General features: G+C 37.6%; 2 protein-coding genes across 2 annotated transcripts; both read left to right on the top strand.

Annotated features, from left to right (window-relative positions):
* Positions 1 to 456: 456 nt before the first annotated feature.
* On the top strand, positions 457 to 13,785 carry LOC112562892. Its single transcript, XM_025236477.1, is given in 21 exon segments — positions 457 to 567; positions 713 to 822; positions 1,311 to 1,392; positions 2,218 to 2,364; positions 3,141 to 3,415; positions 3,528 to 3,638; positions 4,211 to 4,352; positions 4,978 to 5,120; positions 5,479 to 5,651; positions 6,598 to 6,729; positions 6,984 to 7,145; positions 7,324 to 7,426; positions 7,969 to 8,178; positions 8,578 to 8,717; positions 9,332 to 9,550; positions 9,676 to 9,928; positions 10,378 to 10,541; positions 10,875 to 11,070; positions 11,377 to 11,556; positions 11,742 to 11,852; positions 12,267 to 13,785. Coding segments are annotated over 20 exon segments (3,072 nt in total). The 5' UTR covers positions 457 to 567; positions 713 to 768; the 3' UTR covers positions 12,342 to 13,785.
* Positions 13,786 to 16,060: 2,275 nt separating this feature from the next.
* On the top strand, positions 16,061 to 23,577 carry LOC112563378 (glutathione S-transferase omega-1-like). Its single transcript, XM_025237318.1, has 7 exons — positions 16,061 to 16,259; positions 17,566 to 17,724; positions 18,034 to 18,144; positions 18,488 to 18,647; positions 19,860 to 19,957; positions 20,087 to 20,288; positions 21,177 to 23,577. Exons 1-7 carry the CDS (start codon positions 16,200 to 16,202, stop codon positions 21,419 to 21,421), a joined length of 1,035 nt encoding a protein of 344 aa, XP_025093103.1. The 5' UTR covers positions 16,061 to 16,199; the 3' UTR covers positions 21,422 to 23,577.
* The last annotated feature ends 68 nt before the right edge of the window (positions 23,578 to 23,645 follow it).

The following is a 23,645-nucleotide window of genomic DNA, read 5'->3' as shown; positions in this document are numbered from 1 at the left end:
GAAAATTAAAAAAATCAAATAAATATATTAATTGAGGTAGGAAAGGGATATTAAATGCAGCATTGCAGGTATACGTACAGTCGATCGTATATTCTTACCCGTGGCCGAAACCCTACACCAAATTTAAGTAGGGTTGCCTTCGATGATTAAAACTTGGTTGCCTTTCTCATTTAAGAGTTCCATAGAAGAAAATATGCACTACTACAAGCTCACAAAAAGGTGCATTTCCACATCGCCTAACAATGCATGCGCGCATAACACGTACAAAGACCACGGAAAGAGTTAATTCTAGAACTCCGAGCAAAGACTATTCAGAGAAAGGGCGGTGTTCTTTAAAATGCCATGTAACAATTGAGGGTCCTGCTTAGTAGAATAGATCGCAGTCACAATAACTGAACAAAAATGTTGCTACTGATTTACATAGCGAAAGAAAGTCTGCTACATGGATTTGGAGGAGGTGCAATTTACACTGCCACCGCTGACGTCACTGTCTCTAAAGTAACGTTTGAAAATGGCGGCTATCTAAGCTAATTTTAGCGAGTGTCAAGAGCCCGAAGTATTTCAAAGGTAATTTTTAGTTTTATGTATACATTTCGTCCCCAGATTAGCAATTAAAAGAACAAATATATGTTGTTATGTGTACATTTAAGTTTCTAAATAGGATTCGTTCCTATAGCTAGCTTCGACTTAAGGAATTTGTTTTGATATTTAGGACAAAACTTCATTTGTTATTCAAGCAACAGTTGAGCTTGACAGATTGTCTTCGTCATGGATAATACCATCGCTAGCACAAGCACAACGGACTTCGTGAATGCAAAACAGGTATCTGCTTTTTCCGCTATTTCTCGCTCTCTCAGCCTTCCCATATTACAGTGAATATATATTGATAATAAAGAGTAATCGATGATAATCAAAACGCTCATGACTAATATTAGATTTTTATCATTTCCACGTTTTGTGAAAAAAAGGACAGAAAATACTTTTAAAACCAAAGTAAGTTTACTTCATACATATCTATACATCATATTTTGGCTACAATTAAATTTTATAAAAATACCAGTTTAAACAGATCATTGTTGTTATTTATTTGTGTTATTAACATTATATGTGTTATCAAGTGAGGGTTAGACCATTTTACAGCATAGGATTTTATGTGCCAGCACCTGTAACTTCTAAAGTAATTTAATTAAACCATTTGATAACACCATATATTTTAGTTGTATATATGTCTGTTTATCTATTTTACAACATAAACAAATAAGCAAACATATTATGAAGCCTTTACTTATTTTCATTTTGTTTTTTTGTAGACAACAGAGGCTACACTCATAGACACAGAAGAAGCCAGAAAATATGGCATTGATATGCCCACCGAAGAAGAATTTATATATGGTATAAACAATAACTATCATAAATATTAAAATGATCTATTTACAGCAAGATGTAAATATTGGTGTGAAACCGCTATTAACAATATGAATAGCTTAAACTGTGATCTGTTGCATAGTGTGGTAAGGTTATGTTCATGATAACAGTTAGCTTCTACTCAGTAGGTCGATCTTTGTGTAATATTTTGTGCACACCCCACTAGATGTAAAACAGTGAAAAAACATTTTTTCTCTTTTTATAGGAATCCAAGTAAAGCAGTAAACTTCTTTCTTTGTTTGCATCAGCTTCCAGGCACTGAATAGCATGCATTCTTGATGAGTGCTCACTGTCAATTTGTGACTGACTTTGTGTCATAGCATATTAAATATTATAGAAAGGATGTCTGTTTTGTGAGTTTTGAATTCAGATTCACTTGAATTCAATCATCAGCTAATCCAGCCCAGTCTTCACACTTTCACTTTCACTGTATACAGTTGTTTCTGTCACTTTCAATGTGTATTTGTTACTCGTTTTTACTGTATATAGTTGTCTCTATTTCCCTTTCACTGCACATAGTTGTCTCTTTCACTCTGACTCCAAGTCTCTTTTTCATCTTTGGTGAATGACATGTCTACATACATGGAGGGCTAAAATATATCTTATATCTTATTATTAATAATTGAATTTGTAATGTTATTTGGAAGCAAGCTTAAATAAATTCAGTTTTTTATATTTAAAAAAAATTCATGTTTGTTGCAGGTTTTACGGTCATTCAGGTACAATACTATAATAGCTGACTGAAAGCAAAGACCATAACATAATGTTAAGAATATGTTATAATTGCTACAGAGCCACTGCAGAGAGATGACACATTGCCAGATCTTCACAATCTCCTGCAGACACTGGAGGATGGAGAGACAAACCTTGAAAGTGTCAGACAGCCACCATCCCTCTTTACACAACCAGAACATATTCCAAATTATGAAAGGATTTCTGGTAAAATATTATGTTTCAGTTTCATAGTGTAAACTTTTGTCATATATAGTTCATCACTTGGAGTTGAGATGTGTAGTAATTATTCTGTCGCAACTACTACTCGGTACAAATTTTCTTCCAAAGAGTTAACAATTTTAAACATAAAATCAGGACAAGCATGTGCATGTTTTGGACACTTCTTCTGATGAAGTTAGTGACTATTTGGTTATTTGACAAATATGTATGTGTGTATTTCAAAAGTTTACATGACATATCCATTATCCACTGCCAAGGAAGTCTCGTTACAGGTAGTGCAAACCAGGTGAGACTAGAGCATTTGGTGTAAATTAAGGATATGAACACAGATACACCTTTGGTGCAAGAAGTGATTCTGATGCAGTAACATATGGTCATGCTGCTTTGAGGTTGAAGGCAGCCTTAATTATGAGATTGAACCCTTGTTATTAATTTCTGTAAGATGTTGATATTCAGATTACATAATGAGCTAGGAGGCTCCACAGAACTGGGGAGCAGAACATAAGGCTTTTCAGGTCTGTTAGGCCTGTGGTTGGAAAACTCCCCATGCTCACCCAAAACCTGCTTAATAGAAATGAATACCTTGTTTATCAGGGGAGGTAAAGACAGCAGAAGGTTTGGGCTTCTCATACCCTAGACATGCTCACTGTCACAATGTCCGCAGGTCTATGGAACATTAGCTTTATCTTTAAGTAAGGTGAAACATTCTGTGGCGTGCTCTATAAGTATCAGCATGGAATGGCTGTCTTGCTTTTTTGCAGAGCTGCGGCTTGAAATTGAGCAAGAAGAAGTGGCTGCTTACCTGGCAGATTTTGAGGCTGCAGTGGCTGAGGATGTGGTGATGCTGGGAAGCATTTCTCTGGAGGAAGTACAGGAGGAGGAGAAGCGACTGAGAGATGAGCATGTGGCCTACCTACAACAAGAGGCTGTTGCTAAGCGACAAAGGCTTCAAGAACTGCTCCAGCGGGAAGAGGAGGTCAAACTTCGAGTGGCGCAGTTTGTCAAGGACAAGCGCAAAGAAATTGCTAACAGGGAGGTAAGCATTTTCCTTGTCCCTCAAAATGTAGAATTGTCCCCATATTACTTTGTAATTATCAAGACTGCAATGTCAAGTCATAAGAGATTTACGAACTTTTTCCTCCATACAGGAACTGCTTAAGCAGCGAGAGAAGTTACTGATGGAGCGTCTCCATCGTGGATTTCGAAAGGCCGAGAGTCAGCTTATTTCAGTTGTTGAGGACAGGAAAGGAGAAGTTAAGGTAAGTATGTCAGAGGGGATGAGGGGGATGTGGAGTGGATGTTCAGGAATTTGCTTATCATTTGATTTGCACAGCTTCTACCTGTTATTAACAAAAATGTAAGGTATGTTGACTGACATATCATTGCTGTCCTTAAGATGGAGGGTCAGGCAGAGATCAGCATGTAGCAGCTAATGCATGATTCTGATGCTAAGTATTTTATGAAGGAACTTTGGGGGCTGGTCACAGTGCACTTCACTGAGGGACAAGCATGTAATGAGGACATAATAGCATCCTAATAGCATGTCCTAATAGCATCTATTAATTATATTTCACTTCTGGAAAAAACAGATTTAGACATTTTTAAGGATGGACTTCTTGTACATTTTGCACTTAAGAACTGGGGATTACTTTCATTCTTACTTTACAGTTACAGGCATTTCTTGATTATTAAAAAACTTATTTCAACAAAAAGCTGATTAGACAGGGTTTTACAGAAGAGAGTAAAAGAAGTCATTTTACAGTGTTGGTGTCACTGTTGCATTTTTTAAAAAGCTACCTTACTTCAAAAGCGTTAACTGTCTTAAAAACAGACTTTCTTTGGGGACCTTATGACATCTGAGGGACAGTATGGAGGTGTCAGGGGTCGGAGATGGAAGGTTGATTGGAACAAAACACCCCAGCCTATTCAAATTAAAGTCAAATGCCTTCGTGGAGTCAAAGACAAGCTACCAGGTCAGTGGTTATAGAACAAAAGATTCATTTGTCTTTGTTACACTTCTGACTTCTTGCAAAACTTTCCTAAGCTTCTCAAACATAATATTGATATTTTGTTTGTGAACCAATATTGGACATGAAACAACTGTAACAATCTACATATCAAAATAGTGTGCTCAAGTCTGTGGTTATCAAATAATGATGCCATGAGGTTTTTTTTCCCTTATGACTGTTTAGAAAGAATATGCAGTGTATTACTTTAGGCTAGAAGTCATTTTGCATGGTAGGTATAGGGTTATGTGTAAGTTCATTTTCCAACACATGACCAAAGATTGCTTTGATCATAGAGGTATGACGGCAGATAAAACCATTCAGACCATGACAAAGGGAGGCAGGTGTGGCGAATAGTCCTCAGGACTACAATCCAATGTTACAGCGCTTTGTAGATATATATATATGTGTCAACAGTTTGGTGTTTGTGCTTTTTGTTGCCACACTGATGATTGTGCCTGTTTTGGCATTGAATTTTGTTTCAATTTGCATGTATTAGTTTATCCAAGCATTAGCAGACATTAAGAATACCTGTGTCTGTTACCTTGAAGAAATGTTTTTATTATGTTGTTGTGTTCTTTTATGTTGGTAGCTGGGCGGTACGTACTGATGGTGTCCTTGTATAACCGCCTGGGTGGACATTCTATGCGATGGTCAAAACTTCGAGGTCAGCAGTGGGGGGGTGCCACTCTCCCTCTCTTCCATGAAGGCAACTTTCACAATGTTGAGATGAAGGTGAAATTTCTTTGCAATGTAATCCATAAATCTTTCCACAATAACATCAAGCTGTATCTTGTGAAATAGGCATCAGTTTGTTATGTGTGTGCACACACACACATATATATTTATGAACTGCAGACATACTTTTCAATTTGGGGATAGTATATTAGGTTTAGTGAATTTTGCATAATCAAGCAGAGGATACCATCAAGGGGATTGAGTACAACCATGAATAAAGCACAATGCACACAAAATATATCTCATTTAAATTTATTCTAAAGTGTCAGATCTATATATTGACACTTTTATGTTACACATTGTGTCCCACCTATAAATTTTCAATGATGATCAACAAATGATGACTTGTTTACAGGTTGAGCAGAATCTGTTTACTGTCTTACCTGCAAAAGCATCTTTACGCCCAGGAATGGTACTGATGTTTGAACTCTTTCTGCTGCGTGGCTCAGTGGTCAACACCGACCACGTTGTAGGCTGGGGTGCCTTCCCCATCTGTGATGGACAATTTGAGATTGTGGAGGAAAGTGAGTTGGAAAAAATTAAGGCGAAAATACTGTATAATGCAGACTATTGCTGAAAGATTACATTGAACAGAATTGGTTGTAAAGTAGTAAAGTAGATCATGGTGTGGTTACTGTTTTGAGCAGTTTGAAAAGTTTTTAAGCTTAGAAAGAGTGTGGTAAATGAATGAATTATCTTAAAGGGACAATGAAAGGAAAAGTAAAATGAATTAAGTAGGTATGCAGATGAGGCCACTTCGATAGGAAGTGGGGACAGAGGGGCTGTGAGAGAAGGAAGGGGCGGCAACACCCCTACCCAATAGGTGGACACAACCAACGCTGTTCTTCTATATGGCTCGATATCCATGACACATTATCATTTCTGGGGGATGTAAAAGGGAGGATGAGAAGTCGAGGAGGAGAGAAGGGAGAGAGAGAGCAGCTTGAGAGAAAGTTGCAACAAGTCATCGCCATCCAGCAGCCTGGTTGACCAATGACTAAGTCTGTGTTCAGAGCTACGTTCAGTCTTAAGCTAAATCCTTCAGGCGGCCAGCAAGCAGTCACCGTAATAAAGAGGTTCCAACAACCTATGGCTACGGCTCAAGCATTATTTACAGAGGGAATGTGAGTGTGAGCCATGTGGTAGGTCATCCTGTTAACATAGACAGCTATGGTGAGTTTGATGAGGGGTATAGACAGCTATGGTGTTTGACTATAGGAACAGACAGCTATAGTGATTCTGACTATGGGTGTGGAAAGCACTGCATGTGTACCTCACATTTCTCACCTCATTCTCCACAGTTGGAAGAAGTTCAACTGTCTAAGTTTTAGCTTCTCAGACCACAACAATTTTCTAGTGTTAAACTTTGTTCAGAGTGATTTTCCTGATTTTGAAGGATGTGAAAGGGGAGGTGGGGAAAGACAGGGATAGGTGTCAAGATAACCATGGTTGTGACATTGAAAAATGTTTTCAGGTACAAGTGTCCAATGCTACGTGGTCAGATGGATGCAGACATATCAAAACATGAAAAGATTGAGGAGCTAATGGCCTCTGATTTGGATCATTGGTTGTGTAACCTGTACTTTCATGTCATTAAGCTTCCGAGGTGAGGGTAACTAAATGTTTCCATGGTGGTTTTGAGGCTCGCTTTCATGAGTTCATTTTCAGATTTTCGTTACTGTGGAACAATTACTGAGCTTTTCACTTTCGCTTAGCATTCATAGAAGAATAGATATTTCATAGATGTTCCTGAAAAGGTATTATCCATAAGATTGCTGTAGTATCAAAAATAATAGATATACAGTTGAAGCTGATGCATCAGGTGTTGGACATGTTGCCTGACTTTTTTGTGAACTATAGGTACTTTGCTGGCCAGAAGGAGTATGAAGTTGAGCTGCAGTTCACATCTGGATTAACGGGTCACCCAGATCGCCTCAAGACTGGCTGGGAGGAAAACAAAGATGGAGAGGATCCTGTTCCAGGATCTTCTTCAGATCTTGGTTCAGACTCGGCCAGCCAGGGGTAAGCTGTCGGGATTTTTTTTGTTCTTCTCTGCTTCAGCTATATATGCATCTACACCTGAGTGACAAGAGAATGCATGCAATGCCTAACTGTTGTCTGTGTGTGTGTGCGCACATATTTACCATATAGATGCTTGCAAAAAACTGGCTTTTGATAAATGGTTGGAATTTGTACTCAGTATCTCACAACTGAGTCTGAGCAGTACAGGAGATAGTGGCAATGCAAGTCTGCGCACAACCACTTCAACTGCTGCAAGAATGCAAAAGACTCAGGACAAAAAGGTAGGTACTGAGAATAACACACCAAATTGCAAAAATTAGGAAAGTATTATCATGCCCGATTTTTGGCTTGACACCAGGAAACCTCCGGAAACCTTAAAAATCCTTAATATTTTACATGTATAATTGTGCCCTACCTTGTTTTATTCTAAAATTCTTTAGTTAAACATTTTGTATGGTTATTTGTGTAACGTCTCATCCCTTACAGCCTCTTTTTATGAGGAAATGTGGTTCTATGAGAATTCACATCCTTAGATGCTTGGAGAATCCAGTCACCTGAAATTTAAGGACATATTGTTTCCTCAAGAGATATAAGCATGTTTGCAGTCCTAAGCAGGAACATTTTGCCAATGATAGAACATTCTGAGTTGTTTCTCCCTCCAAAAAAGATTGCAGGTGAGAAACGATCTGTAAGTGAAATAAATGATTGACTTCAAAACATGATGGAGAATAACATCAACTATTAGAAGCTCAAATCACCAAGGAGTTTTTAAACTTGGCAACCCAGTGTTTGCCTTGATGCAACATTATTTTGCCTTTGACAGAAAAAGCCCTCGGCTGGAACAACAATTCTTTCACGCATCATCAATCGTGACACTCGCAGACTCAAATTTGATGACAGCTCTGATGAAGAAGCAGAGACCTTGTCCAGAGACCCTCATGACATCTATGCCCTTCAGAAAGAACGTGACTTTAAGCCTGTTCCTGGAATGAATGGCATGTACTTACAAGGTAATTTGATCTTTGCCAAATAAGTGAGTGAGGTGACAAAGTGAGAGAGAATGTGCATTATTTAACACTAAATAGGATTTGAGTTTTGCGATAGACCCCACACACATCCCCACTGATAAAATGATAATTTTTTTTTAATTCCACTAATTTTGGTTGATAGACAGGACTGCTTGGGGTTAGGATGGCAGAACATTATAAAAGCATAATTTGACTTCCAAAGTTCTAAAATGCCTGGCTGATTTAGGAAAAGTAGGAAAAGTATAGGTTGTGTGAGACTTACACACCAAACATGTATTCATCATTTAATTAGAAAAAAAGTATGTTTGTCCACACCCAGTAATGTCTTAAGCAGATCCAACCATGCCTCAAATGCCTTTTTCTCAAGAAATCCTGAACAGAAGTAATTTCTCTATGTATCACAGCGGTACCTGAATAATCCAGCAGATGCATACTATAAAAGAATTTTTACGATGCTACCACGGACGCAGTTGTTGGCACCCCAAAAGAAAGAACGCAGCTTAACTCATCTGGAGGAACTGGAGCAGCACACCTTCTCTGTGCAGTAAATATAAGCATTACCTGGACTGTACTAAAAGCTATAACTAAAATTACCTTTAAATAGAGCTGAGAGTTGGGTAACATTTTAATCACTTTAGAACTGTTTTACACGAGCAAATGCCACATTCTTAAGCCTGTTGAATGTACTCTAAAGAACAAATCATCAAACAAAATATATCTAGGTCTCATAGATGAAAATATCATAAAATGTATGACAATATCATCATGACTTTCTCACTCATGATGGATATTTCCAAACTTTTTGCAAGTACAGTTTTGAGTTGCAGATGATATAATAGGTAGAACTTTATGTTAAATTATAAACAAAGATAAAAAAAACTATTAACACTTCTTACAGCATCCACATGACAGAATGTCCATTCCATGTCTATATTATAGAAAGCAAATAATTTCACAATGACATGTAATAACTGCATAAAATACAGCATTTAACATCCAATCCTGACATATTGAAATGCCAATTTCATCAGGGCCTGATCATTAGCTGCTAAACCAACAGTTTTGAGATTTTTTTTTTTTAATGAAAGAACTACCTAGTGAAGGAACTGCTGCATACAGAAGCAGGGAATAAATTGTATTCTTACCTTTTTGTTTTAGGCCACCATTTTCAACAAAAGGTCATTTGGCCAGGAAAGGACGAGAGAAGATGAACTACATTGCACGCATGTTTCTAGCAGAGTTGGGTCTATCACAGTGGCGGAGTCAGGAGTTCTGGTTCATGATCCTGTTATTTTTAATCATCTTCTGGCTTCGCCTTTATCTGCACTATGTTGGCCAGTGGCTCTTTCTGAACGCCATCAGCATTCCTGTTAACAAGTCAGTGAAATGAGTCTTTGCAAGTGTTTGTGTATGGATTTGGATGAGCACCTTAAGATAAGCATGCATACATATGTGTTTAAAAATTGCATTCTTTTTATATTAAATATGTATTTAATCTACAGGTTCAACTTTCTGCCATACACTGTTGAACTCAACTACCAACCCACTCTAATGCGGACACGTGATGAGATTGCAGTGGTTGTGTTTGGCCCCCTGATGGATGTAGTGGCGTTTTCACTGCTAGTTGTTTTCAGTTGGCTGAGCCAGAAAATCTTTGGCACATTTCCAGACATCTTCTCCAAGTTTGTCATGGCGTTTGGCATCATGACCTTTTTTGACCCATTATTGATCCTGGTTGTTGATTGTGCTCAGAAGGTGAATCTTTCTTCATTACCAAACTGTTCCATGGGTATCATCAGCTTAGAGTATATGAATGTGCAGAACCGATTGAATGTTTATAAAAACTATAGTATATCAGAATTGCTATATATATATAGAGAGAGAAGAGGTGTCGGGTGTGAGTGTGTATGTGTTTGCTGTGTTTGTAATGCATAAGTGGATATGAGAAATGGAATCAAGTTTTCGTAAATGCTATAAATGTATTTCTTCTAAACATATACTATTAGTCACATTGGTTTTTTTTTTTTGTTTGTGAGCACCATAATTTATATTATTTAATTGTAATAGATCTTCACGATAGTAATACAAATTGTCTTGTTTGAAGAATAGTATGACCATTGTATGTATCCAAACCTCCAGAATTTAAATGATTGGCATCTTTCTCCTTAATGTTTGGGCAAGTGACCATAAGGGTTTTTTTCCAGACTTACATTGATTCTGCAATAAACCCCATTGGAGACTTTGCAAAACTCTACTGGCACTTTTACCGCTCACAAGGATCTGGACTGGCAGGGATTTTCATCACACTCTTCCTGTACACCTGCATCGCTTTTATTGTCTCCTCTATTCTCTACATGTACTTCCTCAGGTGGGGCAGCTATTTACATTTATGTTAGCAACCTAGCTGTAAAGAAACTTTGCAATACTAGTAAAGGTGTCAAATATTAACTTCCCCTATAATGCACTTACACAGAGATGATAAAATTCCCCCAACCACCTTGCCATTAGAACGTATTTCATTCGAGCATTTATGATATTCATGATTCTGCACTTTGAAGGGCGTTGATGTTTTATTTGTGGGATATTTGTGTGTTTGCATGTGAGAGCCAGACTCAACCACATAGCTCAAGTGCTTTTCATGTTTTAGTTATAGCTGTGTGGAGCTGTCAGTGACCTAAGGTTTACCAAAAAATATTCGCAGGCTGCACAATGAAGGTCGAATGTTGGACGTTTTTTGGCGCTTGCATGGTGAGGAAGACCACTTCTTCCTGCCCTATGACCTTGAACTTTCCAACCAGGAGCTGTCTTACCTCTGTCGTCGGGTAGAGCAGTGGAGAGGGGAAGAAGGGGAGAGAAGAAAGGTTGCAGTGTATGACTATATCTGGGAGGAAGAGGAGGTAAGGGAAAAGAAACTCGGATCCCAGCATAGGTGACCCTTTTGTCAACATTAGTTCTGCATATCAGATGATAGCTTCATAGTAATATGACAATCGTGTCCCCAATTTTACAATGTGATATGTCTGCAAGTTTTGCAAAGATAGCATCCAGGCACAGATATATTACATAGGAACATAAACAAGTTTGACAAAATGTGGAAATGATATATACTCAGATATTTTGATCAAATGTGGAAATGACACATGCTCAGGTATTTTGCAGTTGTTATAAACATGTACATTAACTCTACACGTGATGTTTGTCAGCTGGACGAGGACACATGGGATGCTAGCCAGAATGGTGACACAGCAGAGGAGCGACAGGCAGCCAAAGAAAAGCTCCGTCGAGAGGTGACCACCCATGTCTCCATTCACACTCTGCACCTGGATGGACTGCGTGAACTGCATCGTCACTTCCTGAGACTTCCAGATGGTGCTGTGGTGGAGGTGGGAGGTTTTACAAAAAATTCAATCTTTTTGTTTAAGAACTTCACAGTTTAACATATTGGAGATCATTAGTTTGGCAGGTCCTGTAGATGCTGTTGGATTTGAAAACATTAACTCAAGTATTTATAGATTACAGTTCTGATGCACATGAACTTTTGTGAATGCATGTATACATGTGTTGTCAGGTTTTTGGGGATATCACAGTGCCAGGAATGGACAAAGATGTGAAAAAGGCCCTCGAACATGGATCTCTAGGCCTAGAAGATCTATCATCATCACGCACGAGCTTACAAAGGGTGAGATTTGTTTGCTTACACTAGGGAGTAAATAACAAATCCCAAAAGAAAATATCATGCCATGTTTTCAACATTCAACAAAGGCCTCTTTATCCCAATCCACCAGACAAACTCTGGTCAACCAACATAGGTCCAGTCCATGTCAAAGGATTGACCAGTTGATAGTAGATAATGAGGGTGAATGGAAATGGCAGGATTGATATTGGGATAGAAGTTTACAGAATCTGGACAGGAATCAAAATGGAACATAGTTAAAGAGAGGAATTGTTCACTTTTTTAAAAAGTTTTGCTAATGAAGAAACATATGTTGAAGGATTACTTCTTGTTGGTCATGTACTTATGATGCATGCAAGAAATTTTTTATTGTTAACTTTGTTGCTACGGTGTATAACTGTATAGCATCTTTTGCAACAGATTCGAAACTTGCGGGCCAGCAGCTCTCGCAGGACATCTAGCAGCTCTGGGTCCATTCCTAAGAAAGATTTGTGAGATGGCATAACTCCTGTTGTGGAAGCAAGAAATCCTGTGACGTCTGGGAGCCTTTACCTGTGCTTTGTTTCCCAGGAATTCAGCCATTTTGCGATCAGAAAATATGTTACTGACCTTATTCTTATCTCTTCTTAGGACCTGACCTCTGACCATGATGCTTAAGAGATGAGAAGCATTGAGTGGTCCAATGTATCAGCCATATTCTTGAACTATAAATTTCTAGACATCTTTGGAACACTTGAATGTTTTTATTTACCGTTACATGTAATCTCCCAGAAACAGCAGAATCTCCCCTTTGCTATTTCATTATCTACAAGATTTTAGGAATAATCCAATAAAATGCAAGCAAATACATAAAAGACTGTTATACAGATAGTTAAAGATACTCAAGTGATGCATGCTTTTCTTCTTTTGGGAAAAGGATCCAAGGTTCCTTATATTGACATGCAGTTTTGATGGGACTGATATTAATTAAATCACTCAAATCGTTGAGAGTAACCTTGATAAGTGTTACTCCAAAGTTCTTCTAGCTGTGTGTTTGCCTGTTGTTCAAGGCTTGGCATATTTGTGATGAACATCCTTTTGACTGTGATAAAAATCTTTCCTTTGTCTTTCATTCCTTATAAATGCATAAAATATGTTTTCTTTATATCTTTTTATATCATGACAAGATTTAAGGTTACAGAGATTAAAACAATGAAAATAAACTGTTATATTGTAGTATCATAATATAAATGTTGTTCAAGAAACAGTAGTTTACATTCTGTACTAAATTTATATCATTGGTATCCTCACTTGCAAAGAAGAATTATAATTATTATTGTATATATATACACACACACACATACTATTTGAGCAAGCTTAAAATTATCGTTCTTATGTGTTTAAAAAATAACAATAATCCTTTTTTTCAACTATGTCATATGAAAACTATCATTTAGACAATTGTTCAGATGAGACATATTAGCATTTTTTGTTTCACATTTTTTAAGAAAATTTTGTTATCCTCAGCCATGCAGTTGTGTCTACCAGACTTGCATACACGGGATGTTTGATATACGTGCGACTTTTTATATGCTGCAGGCAGCAAATGTTTTGGAGAGAAATGGGTTAACAAAATGACAACTCTGTGACCTGGAATTTTGATAGTAGCTCTTGTGTGTACACATTTATTTGTGGGCACTTTAATGCATGAAAAGTAGACACAAACACTTACGAAACATTAAGATTAAAGCTAGATTTTAGTGGACTACAATAAAAGTCTATATAGGCTCCAAGCTGCCTAAAAATAGCTGAAATTGGAAAATATGCAATACTCTTGGTGACATTGTACATATTTTCATGGTAGTTCATTGCCACAGATATAGATAGATAAATAATTTTTGTGTTGTATATTTCAATATGTTCAAAGTGAAGATTACAATAATAAACTATTGTCTATGAATACACTTTCTTTATTTTGGAGCTGGAAGTGAACCGTCACATCGTTGAGCGGATCTCAAGTGGCTTATAATGCACCAGAGCCTTGAGAGCCTTACCCTAGAACTACTTGATCTGCAGATGCTAAGGTAGCAGTGCCACTGTGTGCGAAAGGAAGAATCGATTATTAAGTTATATAGTTTGTGAAGAAGGTATTCAGGGCAGCCAGCAAGCAAGGAGTTGCAGTAATCAAGTCTGGATAAAACAAACGCACAGACAAGTCTTGGTGGCGCTTGTAGACCGAAAATGACGGATGGTGATGATCTTGCGTAGTTCATTAAAGACATATTGACAGACAGTTGTGAATTGTTTAGCAAGAGTCATGTCTGCAGTGACAATGAATCCCAGGAATGGAGTCGGTGTGTTTGGTCTGGGTGATGCTATATGCCATCTTTCTAACTGAATGAAGGTACAAGTCAGACAATGGCATCTGTGATGTACCAATAATTTTATTTGCCTTGGGGATGACTCTGGCCAGCCTTGTCTTTTTTTTTGACAAGGAGGTGACTATACCAGGCTGTGATGTTAAATGTGAGGATGCTCACAATAAGAGACCTGTAAACAGTCTCCAGCTGACGATGAAGCTGCGGAGTTTCCTTAAAAGGTGCAGCCTTTGCTGAGCCTTTTGTACACTTGGTTCACGTGATCACCAAAGGACAGCCTTCCGTCTATTACTGTACCAAGGTACTTAATTAAAACTGGCAGCCCTCTGTACCTGCTGTCCTTTGATTTGGATTGGTGGGGAGAGAGAGGTACTGCCATTTCTTCCATCATGTGCTCTCCAAAAGGCCATCTCCTCCTTTTTTTTTATGTTCAGCTCCAGAAATCCGCGGTCAAACCAGTCCCCAGTGTCCACACGCAGGCCAGTACCGTGATAGGACTGCTTGTCTTTGAGGCAGGCCACAGGGGCTATATATCATCTGTATACTTCACAAGATTGAGAATATAGCATTGTTGATGGTACTCTCATTTGTGTATACAGAGAACAGGAATGGGGAAAGCACACATCCTTGAGGGGTACCCGTGTTGAGGATTGGCTCGTCAAACAGAATCAGTCATTCATTGACAGATTTACTTACCCTTTCAGACAAGCCGGACCATACAGTACCTGTACACATGATCATTAGAGTGATGTTCCCTTGCCTAACTGCTGGAAGGGACAAGACAGGGCTCTGTTATATTTTTGTCTCATCTGACGTCCTCCTCGTGTTGGACTTGTGGTTGTACATGATTTGGCCTGCAGATTGTGTTCATGTTGTTTTTAGACGCTGACCTTCTGCTTGGAGTACCGTCATTTTGTTTTGACGTCACATATTATGCTCACGTCGCACCATCTGTGACGCGCCTTGAGCTTGTCCACAGGGGAGATAAGGCGCTGTACAAGCCAACTGTTATTATTATAATGCTGCATCAGCAGAGAACTTAATGAGGTATAGATGTTCTCCTCCATACTTCTGCAGCTGTCAGTGTACATAACGAACAACAGCTAGGGTGACAGATAACAGCCTTGTGGGAGTCCGGTTCTTGTAACTATCAGAATAGTGACTATTTACAAAAACCCTCTGTTGTCCGCAAGTAAAAAAAAAAGTCCACTATTCACAAAACCAGTTGATGTGGAAGATCAAAATCAGAAATCACTCTCAAAGCTAGAAAGTATATGCAGAACTAAAATCTGCGGAAAGTAGTCTAGCATGAGTCTTGAGATTTTCCAAATGTTTATACAGTTTGTTCAGAATGTTTTATATACTTTGATTGTCAGACGTTAAAAATCGTTTGGGCGACCGTTCTTTTGCCAGTCTGAAATTATCAGTGTTCACGAAGGGACCGATACAAGCAATTTAGGTTCATGTTTTCTTAATATCTCATTTATTTCCCTGGTGAGTTGAAGGAAAAGCACATCCTTGTGGAGTTATTTGTTTAATAATGAAAGGGGCGTCCTCTTTTTTTCTTTAGGCTTCTATGTGAAAAGATTAATTGGAGATGATTTCATGTGCAAAGACACTAATGGGCAAGGTAGATGTTTCAGTTATCTTGACTAATAAAGCATTGTTCTTCCTGGTGAGGCTAAACTTCTTCCCTCTCACTCAAATCAGACGCAGGAACATCGCCAGCAAAGTGCTGCGTCCTTCTTTTCCCGACGGCTTCATCAGTTTTTGCACGTCTGCTTCTCTCGTTACGTCATACTAGTCTTTTGACGTCAACTATGACGTCTGTCTGCCCTTACATTACTGAAATTAACAAGAGAATGGCCAAAAAAACAATCTGGGTATGAGTTTCCTCCTGGAAATGGTCCTGATCAGTAAGACAAGAAAGGTACAGAAATAACAGCCATACCACAAAAGCTGCACTCCACATGATTGTTTACGGTCTGGTGACAAGATGAGTTTCATTCAAATGAGCAGAATATTTCTCCGACTGCCGGCTTTCAGGGAAAAAATGGTAAATCTCAGTCAGATACAATATTTTTCAATCAATTATTTTAGACGCCAAGAGAAAGAAAATTTGTATATTGATTTATTGATTGTAAGTTGCCTTAAATATTTGTAAAGTTATAAAACAAACGATATTATCTTACATGTTATTTTTAATACACCACAAGATATTTGTTTTTTGAGATTACGAAAGATTTTAAATATTTATTTGTTATGATGATGTAACCAACACATCTTTCCCTGATGGTTATATTAGCGGTCCGGTGGCGCAACGGTTAGCGCCTGTCACCAAGACAGTGAAGGTTGGCTGCCCTGAGTTCATTTCTCGTCTCGGGCACGCTGTTCTTTCTCTGCACGTGGCATCTGTTTACAGGGCTGGCTGCTTGCCGTAATATAGCCTTAGTTGCTGACACGGCGTAAAACACCAATTCCCCCCCCCCCCCCCCGATGGTTACGTAGGGTTGGGCTAGTCGCATGAGAACGCAACAAAGATGGAATTTCCGCTTAACTGTAGTCTTTTATTCAGCACTTCACTCTGCGGCTGGCTTGCCTTCATTTTCTCCACTCTCACTTTCAAATTAAAAAAAAAAAAACTCCTTACAAGCTGTTGTTGAGTTTGGAGGAGAAATTAAGATCGCGCTGTGATTTCGCACTGTGGAGGATGGAGGATACTCTTGTTTGTGCTCTCTTTTTCTGTTGGTGTCTATGTTTGCCAAGTCTGTTTTGGTGGTGAATTGTGTTTCTGTCCTCTTTTCCTGTTTTAAATCTATGAGGCCTGACAGGCTTGCTTTGGTGGTGTACTGTGTTGCATATGCCTCTTATATTTGCTGTCGGTGCCTATATAGGAGGCTTGGAAGACACCTGACTCAGGGACAAACGGTGACAAACCTCCAAGCCTTAATGGACAACAGAGACTCGATCACAAGGAAGCTCCATTACACATTCGCAGCAGAGATATGTAGAAAACGCAATTGCTTAATTAAACTGCCGGGTGTTTCCATATAGTTGCTCGGGTGAAAGGTCACATGCGTACATATATTCATCTCTCGAAATAGGCCGGGTTGCTAGAGCACGGACGTTCGTGGATAGAGTCTTCTCTGATCACGTCTTTCAAACGTTTCAAACGTTTCTTAGCCACTACATTTTTTTTTTGCACTGCTTTTTAAAAAAAAAAGAACAGCAACAACAATGACATAGCGATCTGTTCCCGGACGTACAGTCACAAATGCGCACGTCATGTACACAATGAAACTGAAACTGGTTCCGTGATCCAGAATGCGCTCCACCAATAAACGGTCGTGTTTTTGATCTAGTTTCAGCGAAACTCCAACTGCAGATCCTGTTTGTCGGGAACAGTAAACAGCCAAGCAGACGATAAATTGTTCACAAAGTGTTCCCCAGCAGGAAGATATCAGGCAGTGACTGCGCAAAACAACGAACTCAAGGTGGAAATTCAGCGACGGCGGTTTTCAGTAAGTTCTATTTTATTTTAAATTCAGCCATTTAGCATAAGATCAGACCGTTATATGGTACACATGCTGTTCTATGCGTTCACGCATCTTTATATCTTTCGATGACTATATCAAGACCAAAGATATACCTATAGAAGGACGTCGATTAATTAACTGTTGAAAAATAAAACTGGTAAATATTGTAAAGCATAAATAAATGTGATGTATGATCTATCGCGAAAACCATATACTGCGAGAAAGTTTGATTATCATAATATGATCCATAATGAATGACTATATATATAATTAATAATTGACTGGATGAAACAGAAACGACAGAAAATGGCTCACAGTGAGGATGAACTTCGTCGTCCGAACGACCCGTTGCCTCCAGGGGCTGTCCTTCGCCTGTACAGCATGCGGATGTGTCCATACGCTCAGGTGCGTACACTTCCACAGTGAACTGTATATATTTGCCTCATAAACTTAATTTCTGTGAAATTGCTGTGGAAATAAAATACATCCAGGCAAACGAAGAGGTGTGAGGTAAATTAAGTATTAATAAGGTCCATTTTTCAACATATATGTGTATTGGCACAGATTTTATAACATACAGTACTATTTAAAGCAGACAAGAAAAAGTGTAAGCTTTCACACTTGAAAATAACAATGTAAAGCTTTAATAAAACAGTAAATGTTATGTTAATAGGACATGATTATGATCGAGTCACATGAAAAGAGACTCTGCATGCAATTTGTGGCTTTGTATTTTTCATGCTTGCAGCGAGCCCGTTTGGTCCTGGCTGCTAAGAAAGTGCCATATGATCGTGTCAATGTGGACTTAAACAACAAACCTGACTGGTTCTTTGACATCAACTTCTATGGGGAAGTTCCTGTCATAATACACAACGGAAAGAACATTTTTGAGTCTCTTATCTGTGCTGGTCAGTATCTTGCTCAGTATAAGATGTTAAATAATAAACAACAGTGTGCAGTAGTACAGATAAACCATTATTTATATTGTTGTAGTATAAATGTCAATATATTTAACAATAAGCAGCAAGATGCAAATAAAGCAGTCTTGTAATCTTGTTGAACTTGAGTAAATGCTGAATAACCTGGAATCTTGTGCATGTAATAATTATAATTTGTTTAATAAGAAGTCTAATTAATGGGGATTAATAATTCTTTTGAGCCTTTCACTTTCAACAGCAAGGCCATTGAGCAGGTCAACCACTTTAGATTTAGGTGTTCCATCATCACCAATGATCTGAGATGGAAAGTCAATGTGGTTTCCACTATCAAGAAGGCCAAGCAACGCTTTTACTTTCTGTGCCATCTGAAGAAATTTGGCATAAGATAGGACATTCTGGTCCAGTTTTACTGGGCAGTGATTGAGAGTGTACCGACATTCTCTGTCATCGTCAGCTATACCAGTTCCATCCAAAAACAGAAAGTCCTACTTAACTGGTTGGTTCATGCATCTAGCCAATGTATTAGCTATGACCTACCCCCTGTGGGCTCAATCTATGCCCAAGAAGTGGAAGATTGTGGTGGATGCTTCCCATTCAGCCAATTCCTGTTCTGTCTCATGCCCTCAGGGGTCAGGTATAGAACTTCCCAGTTGAGATATAGTTTCTTTGCTGAAGCGATAGCCTTCCTGAACTCGCGTATAGCTGGTGTCAGTTGAATACTAGTTGAATGTGCCCTTTTGCAGTCTGTGAGGGTCATGTACAGTGTCCATGAGTGACACGCATTCACTTGTGCCTGCTCACATGTGCTTTTGTTGACTGTGCTGTGTGAGAGTCATGTCTAGTCATTGTGGGCAGTGGCCATTAAGCAAATTCTTGTTATTATTATTCTTAATTTTACAAATGCTTTACTTCAACTGAAGAATATAGATATTACGATCTAGGCATGTGCTGAAAGAATATTTATATTGACTAGAGGTACCTGCATTTTTGGTAGAATTTAAAAGGATACTCTGTATACTTAATTAAACATTGAGACATTTGGACGCACTTATAATTCTTTCTGAAATCAAAATAGTTTGGCAACCTAGCATATATATATATATGTTCATTTATATGTTTGTGCATATTTATGTGTCCATTCATACATGTAAGTTGAATGCCCATTTATTTGCATTCATATAGAATACCTTGAGGAGGCTTTTCCTGAGCCAAAGTTGTACAGTTCTGATGTTTACCAGAGGGCTTTAGAACGGATCTATTTCAACCATTGGACAAAGAAGGTATCCACAACCATCATTTTCAAAGATCTTGTGTTGAATGATGTGATTTTAGCTCAGCTGTGTCTGTTATTCATCTTGAATAAACAATATAAATTTTACAGACATTTGTGTGTTTTTTTCATTTTGTAGGGAATTCCAGCATTTTACAGTTTGCTGAAGGCAGGTCATCTTGATCTTGAACTTGCTGAGCGGCTTGACCAGCATATCGGCAAAATGGAAGAGTTTCTGAAGACAGCCAGCACTCCATACTTCAATGGCACAAAACCAGGATTTTCTGATTACATGATTTGGCCCTGGTTTGAACGCATTCCCATGCTAGGGAAGATAACAGGTTGGTTACTTTTTAATCATACATTTTTTTTTTAATATCTGTAAATCGATGTGATTAATTTATATTTGAGCTTTTACTAGATTGTTCACAAAACTTTATTTTTAAAAGTGAATTGATCTGGAAAAGGATGAAAATTGGTGTGTGTCTTATTGTTCGTGGCTGATAAATGCCTCTCACAGAAAAACTATAACGTGTAAGCTCTTTTGTTAAATTTATTAATTTAGGCCACTTTGGAAACAAGATCAAAACATGATGACAGAAGTTTGTCTGAATAATCATGATGGTGAATGTGATTTATGGCAGTAACACCAGAACATGTCCACCTGAGAAGACAGCATAAATGGGTTTGGAAAACAGCCACTAGAAAAGGCAACCTAAATTAGGCCACAACAAATAGCCAAAATATAAGACAAATTTAGTATGTGTATATGGAGACACAGGTCGAGTGTTCAGGTAGAAAAAAGGGAGCAAATATCGTTTCATTTGAACTTACAAATTCTATAAATTTTAACCTGGCAACACACTAGAAGAGGTTTTTTTTTTATTCCAAGTTAGTGTATTAACTACAAAAGTGATATAAAAGATTTCCTTTTCGAGGTGATGTTACGAGGGTTTGGCGATTTTAAAAATGTACAGTATAATATAAAGCTGAATAACCTTGTAGTAATTTTATGTCTTGATGATTTTTAAACTTTTTAAATAGATGTGGGCTGTGATTAGTCTGCAGATGGCTGATGCTATAGTCCACAATCTTTTGCCAAATGATCGAATAAGGTCCAAGTATTTTTCTTTTTCTAGTCAGTGTTTTGTCAGTCAATACCAGTTTGTTGTAGATCATGCTGTGCCCATGAAAAGCACATCACTGATGATCTAAATTTTTTATTGCAGATTATGAAATGTCATCAGAAAAATTTCCACTGCTGACAGTTTGGGTCTCTCAAATGTGGAAAGATCCTGTAGTCCAGGAATGCAAGATTGATCCTGAGCTCTTTATTCAGCATTACATCCAATACCGAACAGGTCGGCCAGACTTCACCATTGGAGCCAGCAAGCCAAAAGGTATCCCAGAAGCCCTTGAAAACCTTGATGGACTTAGGGATCCTGCCACAAGAGATCGTCAGTCAAAGAAGTAATGTCTAGGCCAAGAGATGACTAGGATATTAGATGGTTTATATTTATAATGTTTTTAAGTTATATTTAGTAAACTTCATGTACACTGAATTCTCAGTACTAGCTTTTATGTGCCACACAAAATGATTCAGATGCACTGGACATTCTAATTTCATATATTAACTAAGAATTAAATATTTTGATTATAAAATTTTATGCTATCGCATGACATAATGTGTTAACCTTCCTAGCACAATAGGCCACGATCATGACTGTGCTGGAAAGCAGGGGAAAGTTGATTTTCATTTTTTTTATTGAAAAGTTCAAGTTTTCTACTTTCCATAAATGTATAGGTTTCTTGGTGTAATGTTTATCTCAGGGCACCAATAATAAAACACAAACTTCACTCACTGTCGTCTCCACAGTCATTGTAATGATGTATTTTTATGTGATGCTAAGACTGTTAAATATGAAATACTATTTTGTGTGATGCAACAAGTTCATTGTCAATGAGCTCTGGCATTAGATGCAGAAAGGACCACTCTGCAGGTAAAAACCTTAAATTTTTTGCATGCACAGTTTTGTCTGTGCTTTGAAGCTAATTTTTTTGAACAGATGCTACAGTTCTATCACAATAATATTTTAAGTCTATAAATAGTGGAGAAATTTATAAATGTGAAAGAGACCAAAGATTATTGGAAAAATTGTTGTATGTGTACCTCTGTTTTCTCCTTTATTGATATATTTTTATATCTTGATCAATGAAAATGAAGTCAATTAAAATTTGTATTTTTTGCTGGACATGCAACCTAGTCGTTTTTTAAAATTAATTGTTATTGATTAACTCTTTGCCTTTTAATAATCTGAATGCAAAAATATTCATATACAAATTATATGCTAGTCAGATCCTACCCACAAACTCTTTTCTTTTTAAATGTAAGCTCATTACATCTCCTTCTTGTTGTTTTTGTAAACAGGACAATGAAACCATTTAACATATATTCTGGCACCGTCCATTGAGTAAAAGTTTTTGGGACCAACTATGGAATATGTTAAATAACCAGAACTATTCAGAGGAAATAAGGACCTGTAAAGAAATTGTGTTATTTGGTATTGGTAGAACTGAGGGTTGTTGACAAACCTTTGAACTTTATTATTCTTCTAGTAAAATTTTTTATTATTAAATGCAGATTCCTGAAGCGAATACCTATAGTGGATAAGTTGAGGCCATTTTTAAGTCACGATTTATTGTGGAGCAATATGGGGCATTTACTAATGGCTCACATATATCCTTTTGGAAGCTGGCTCCCATTTAGCCATGTGACTACTTAAATAACGGCACTATCTGTGATTGCCTGCATCATATTTTATTAGACGGTTTGCCATATTTGTTAGTATGTCATTATGTATGCTATGTGGCTTTTGTGTACATATATATTTCTAAGTATGATTGCATGTGTTGTTAAAAAAAAGCTCTCTCTGTTTGTGTGTTACAACAATAGGGTTAGGGACTAACATAGCCTATGTTTCTATGGTTAGCTGCTTCTTTCTGCATAGGGTATGATAAGAGGTTGATGAAAGATTTTGTGTACATGGCCAGGGACTTGTTTTTCCTGTGTCTTTGTTGTTTTATGCGGTAGTATTTTATGTTTTGTATAAAAAAATTATATGCAAGTCTAGATTTACTTTGTGTTTATAAATGAAGATATTAATGAAATGTATTTTGGATGTGGCATAAGACTCGATCTTTTTTATTTGAATTAATATAACAAAAGCCAGATGGGTGCTAGTTTTGTTGAAATTCAGGTTTGGTATATCCATTTTTTTTCATATCTTGGGGCAGAGGGTACATTATAATGATCAATATAGATATCCAATATCATAATGTGACTATAACACATTCTGTCAAGTTCTCACTCACCAGGAATTATGTACATGATACACCTATGAGACTAAATACAAGGGGAAGGTTTAGTTTTTGAAATTTTCCCTTTGGGTTCTTTGATGTTTTTGTTATATATGTCTGTTTATCCTTGAGCAGCATACATAGATCTGTCTCTCAGTTGTATAGTGGCAGCTTGTAAGAAAGACATCATGGTTTTGACACTTGCCAATCTTAGTATATGCAAATATATGTCTATGTATCATGCATTATTTATATTAAATATATAAATTTTTATTTTAAGGTCTTTCCACTTGTGATTTTCAAACCATTGGTCAGTTCACATTAGTTTTGGTTGGAAATGT

This window comes from Pomacea canaliculata, linkage group LG4 (genome assembly GCF_003073045.1).
Source record: "Pomacea canaliculata isolate SZHN2017 linkage group LG4, ASM307304v1, whole genome shotgun sequence".
Classification (NCBI taxonomy): domain Eukaryota; kingdom Metazoa; phylum Mollusca; class Gastropoda; order Architaenioglossa; family Ampullariidae; genus Pomacea; species Pomacea canaliculata.
The sequence above is the reverse complement of the archived record's forward strand: the minus strand, read 5'-3'. Positions and strand labels throughout refer to the sequence as shown.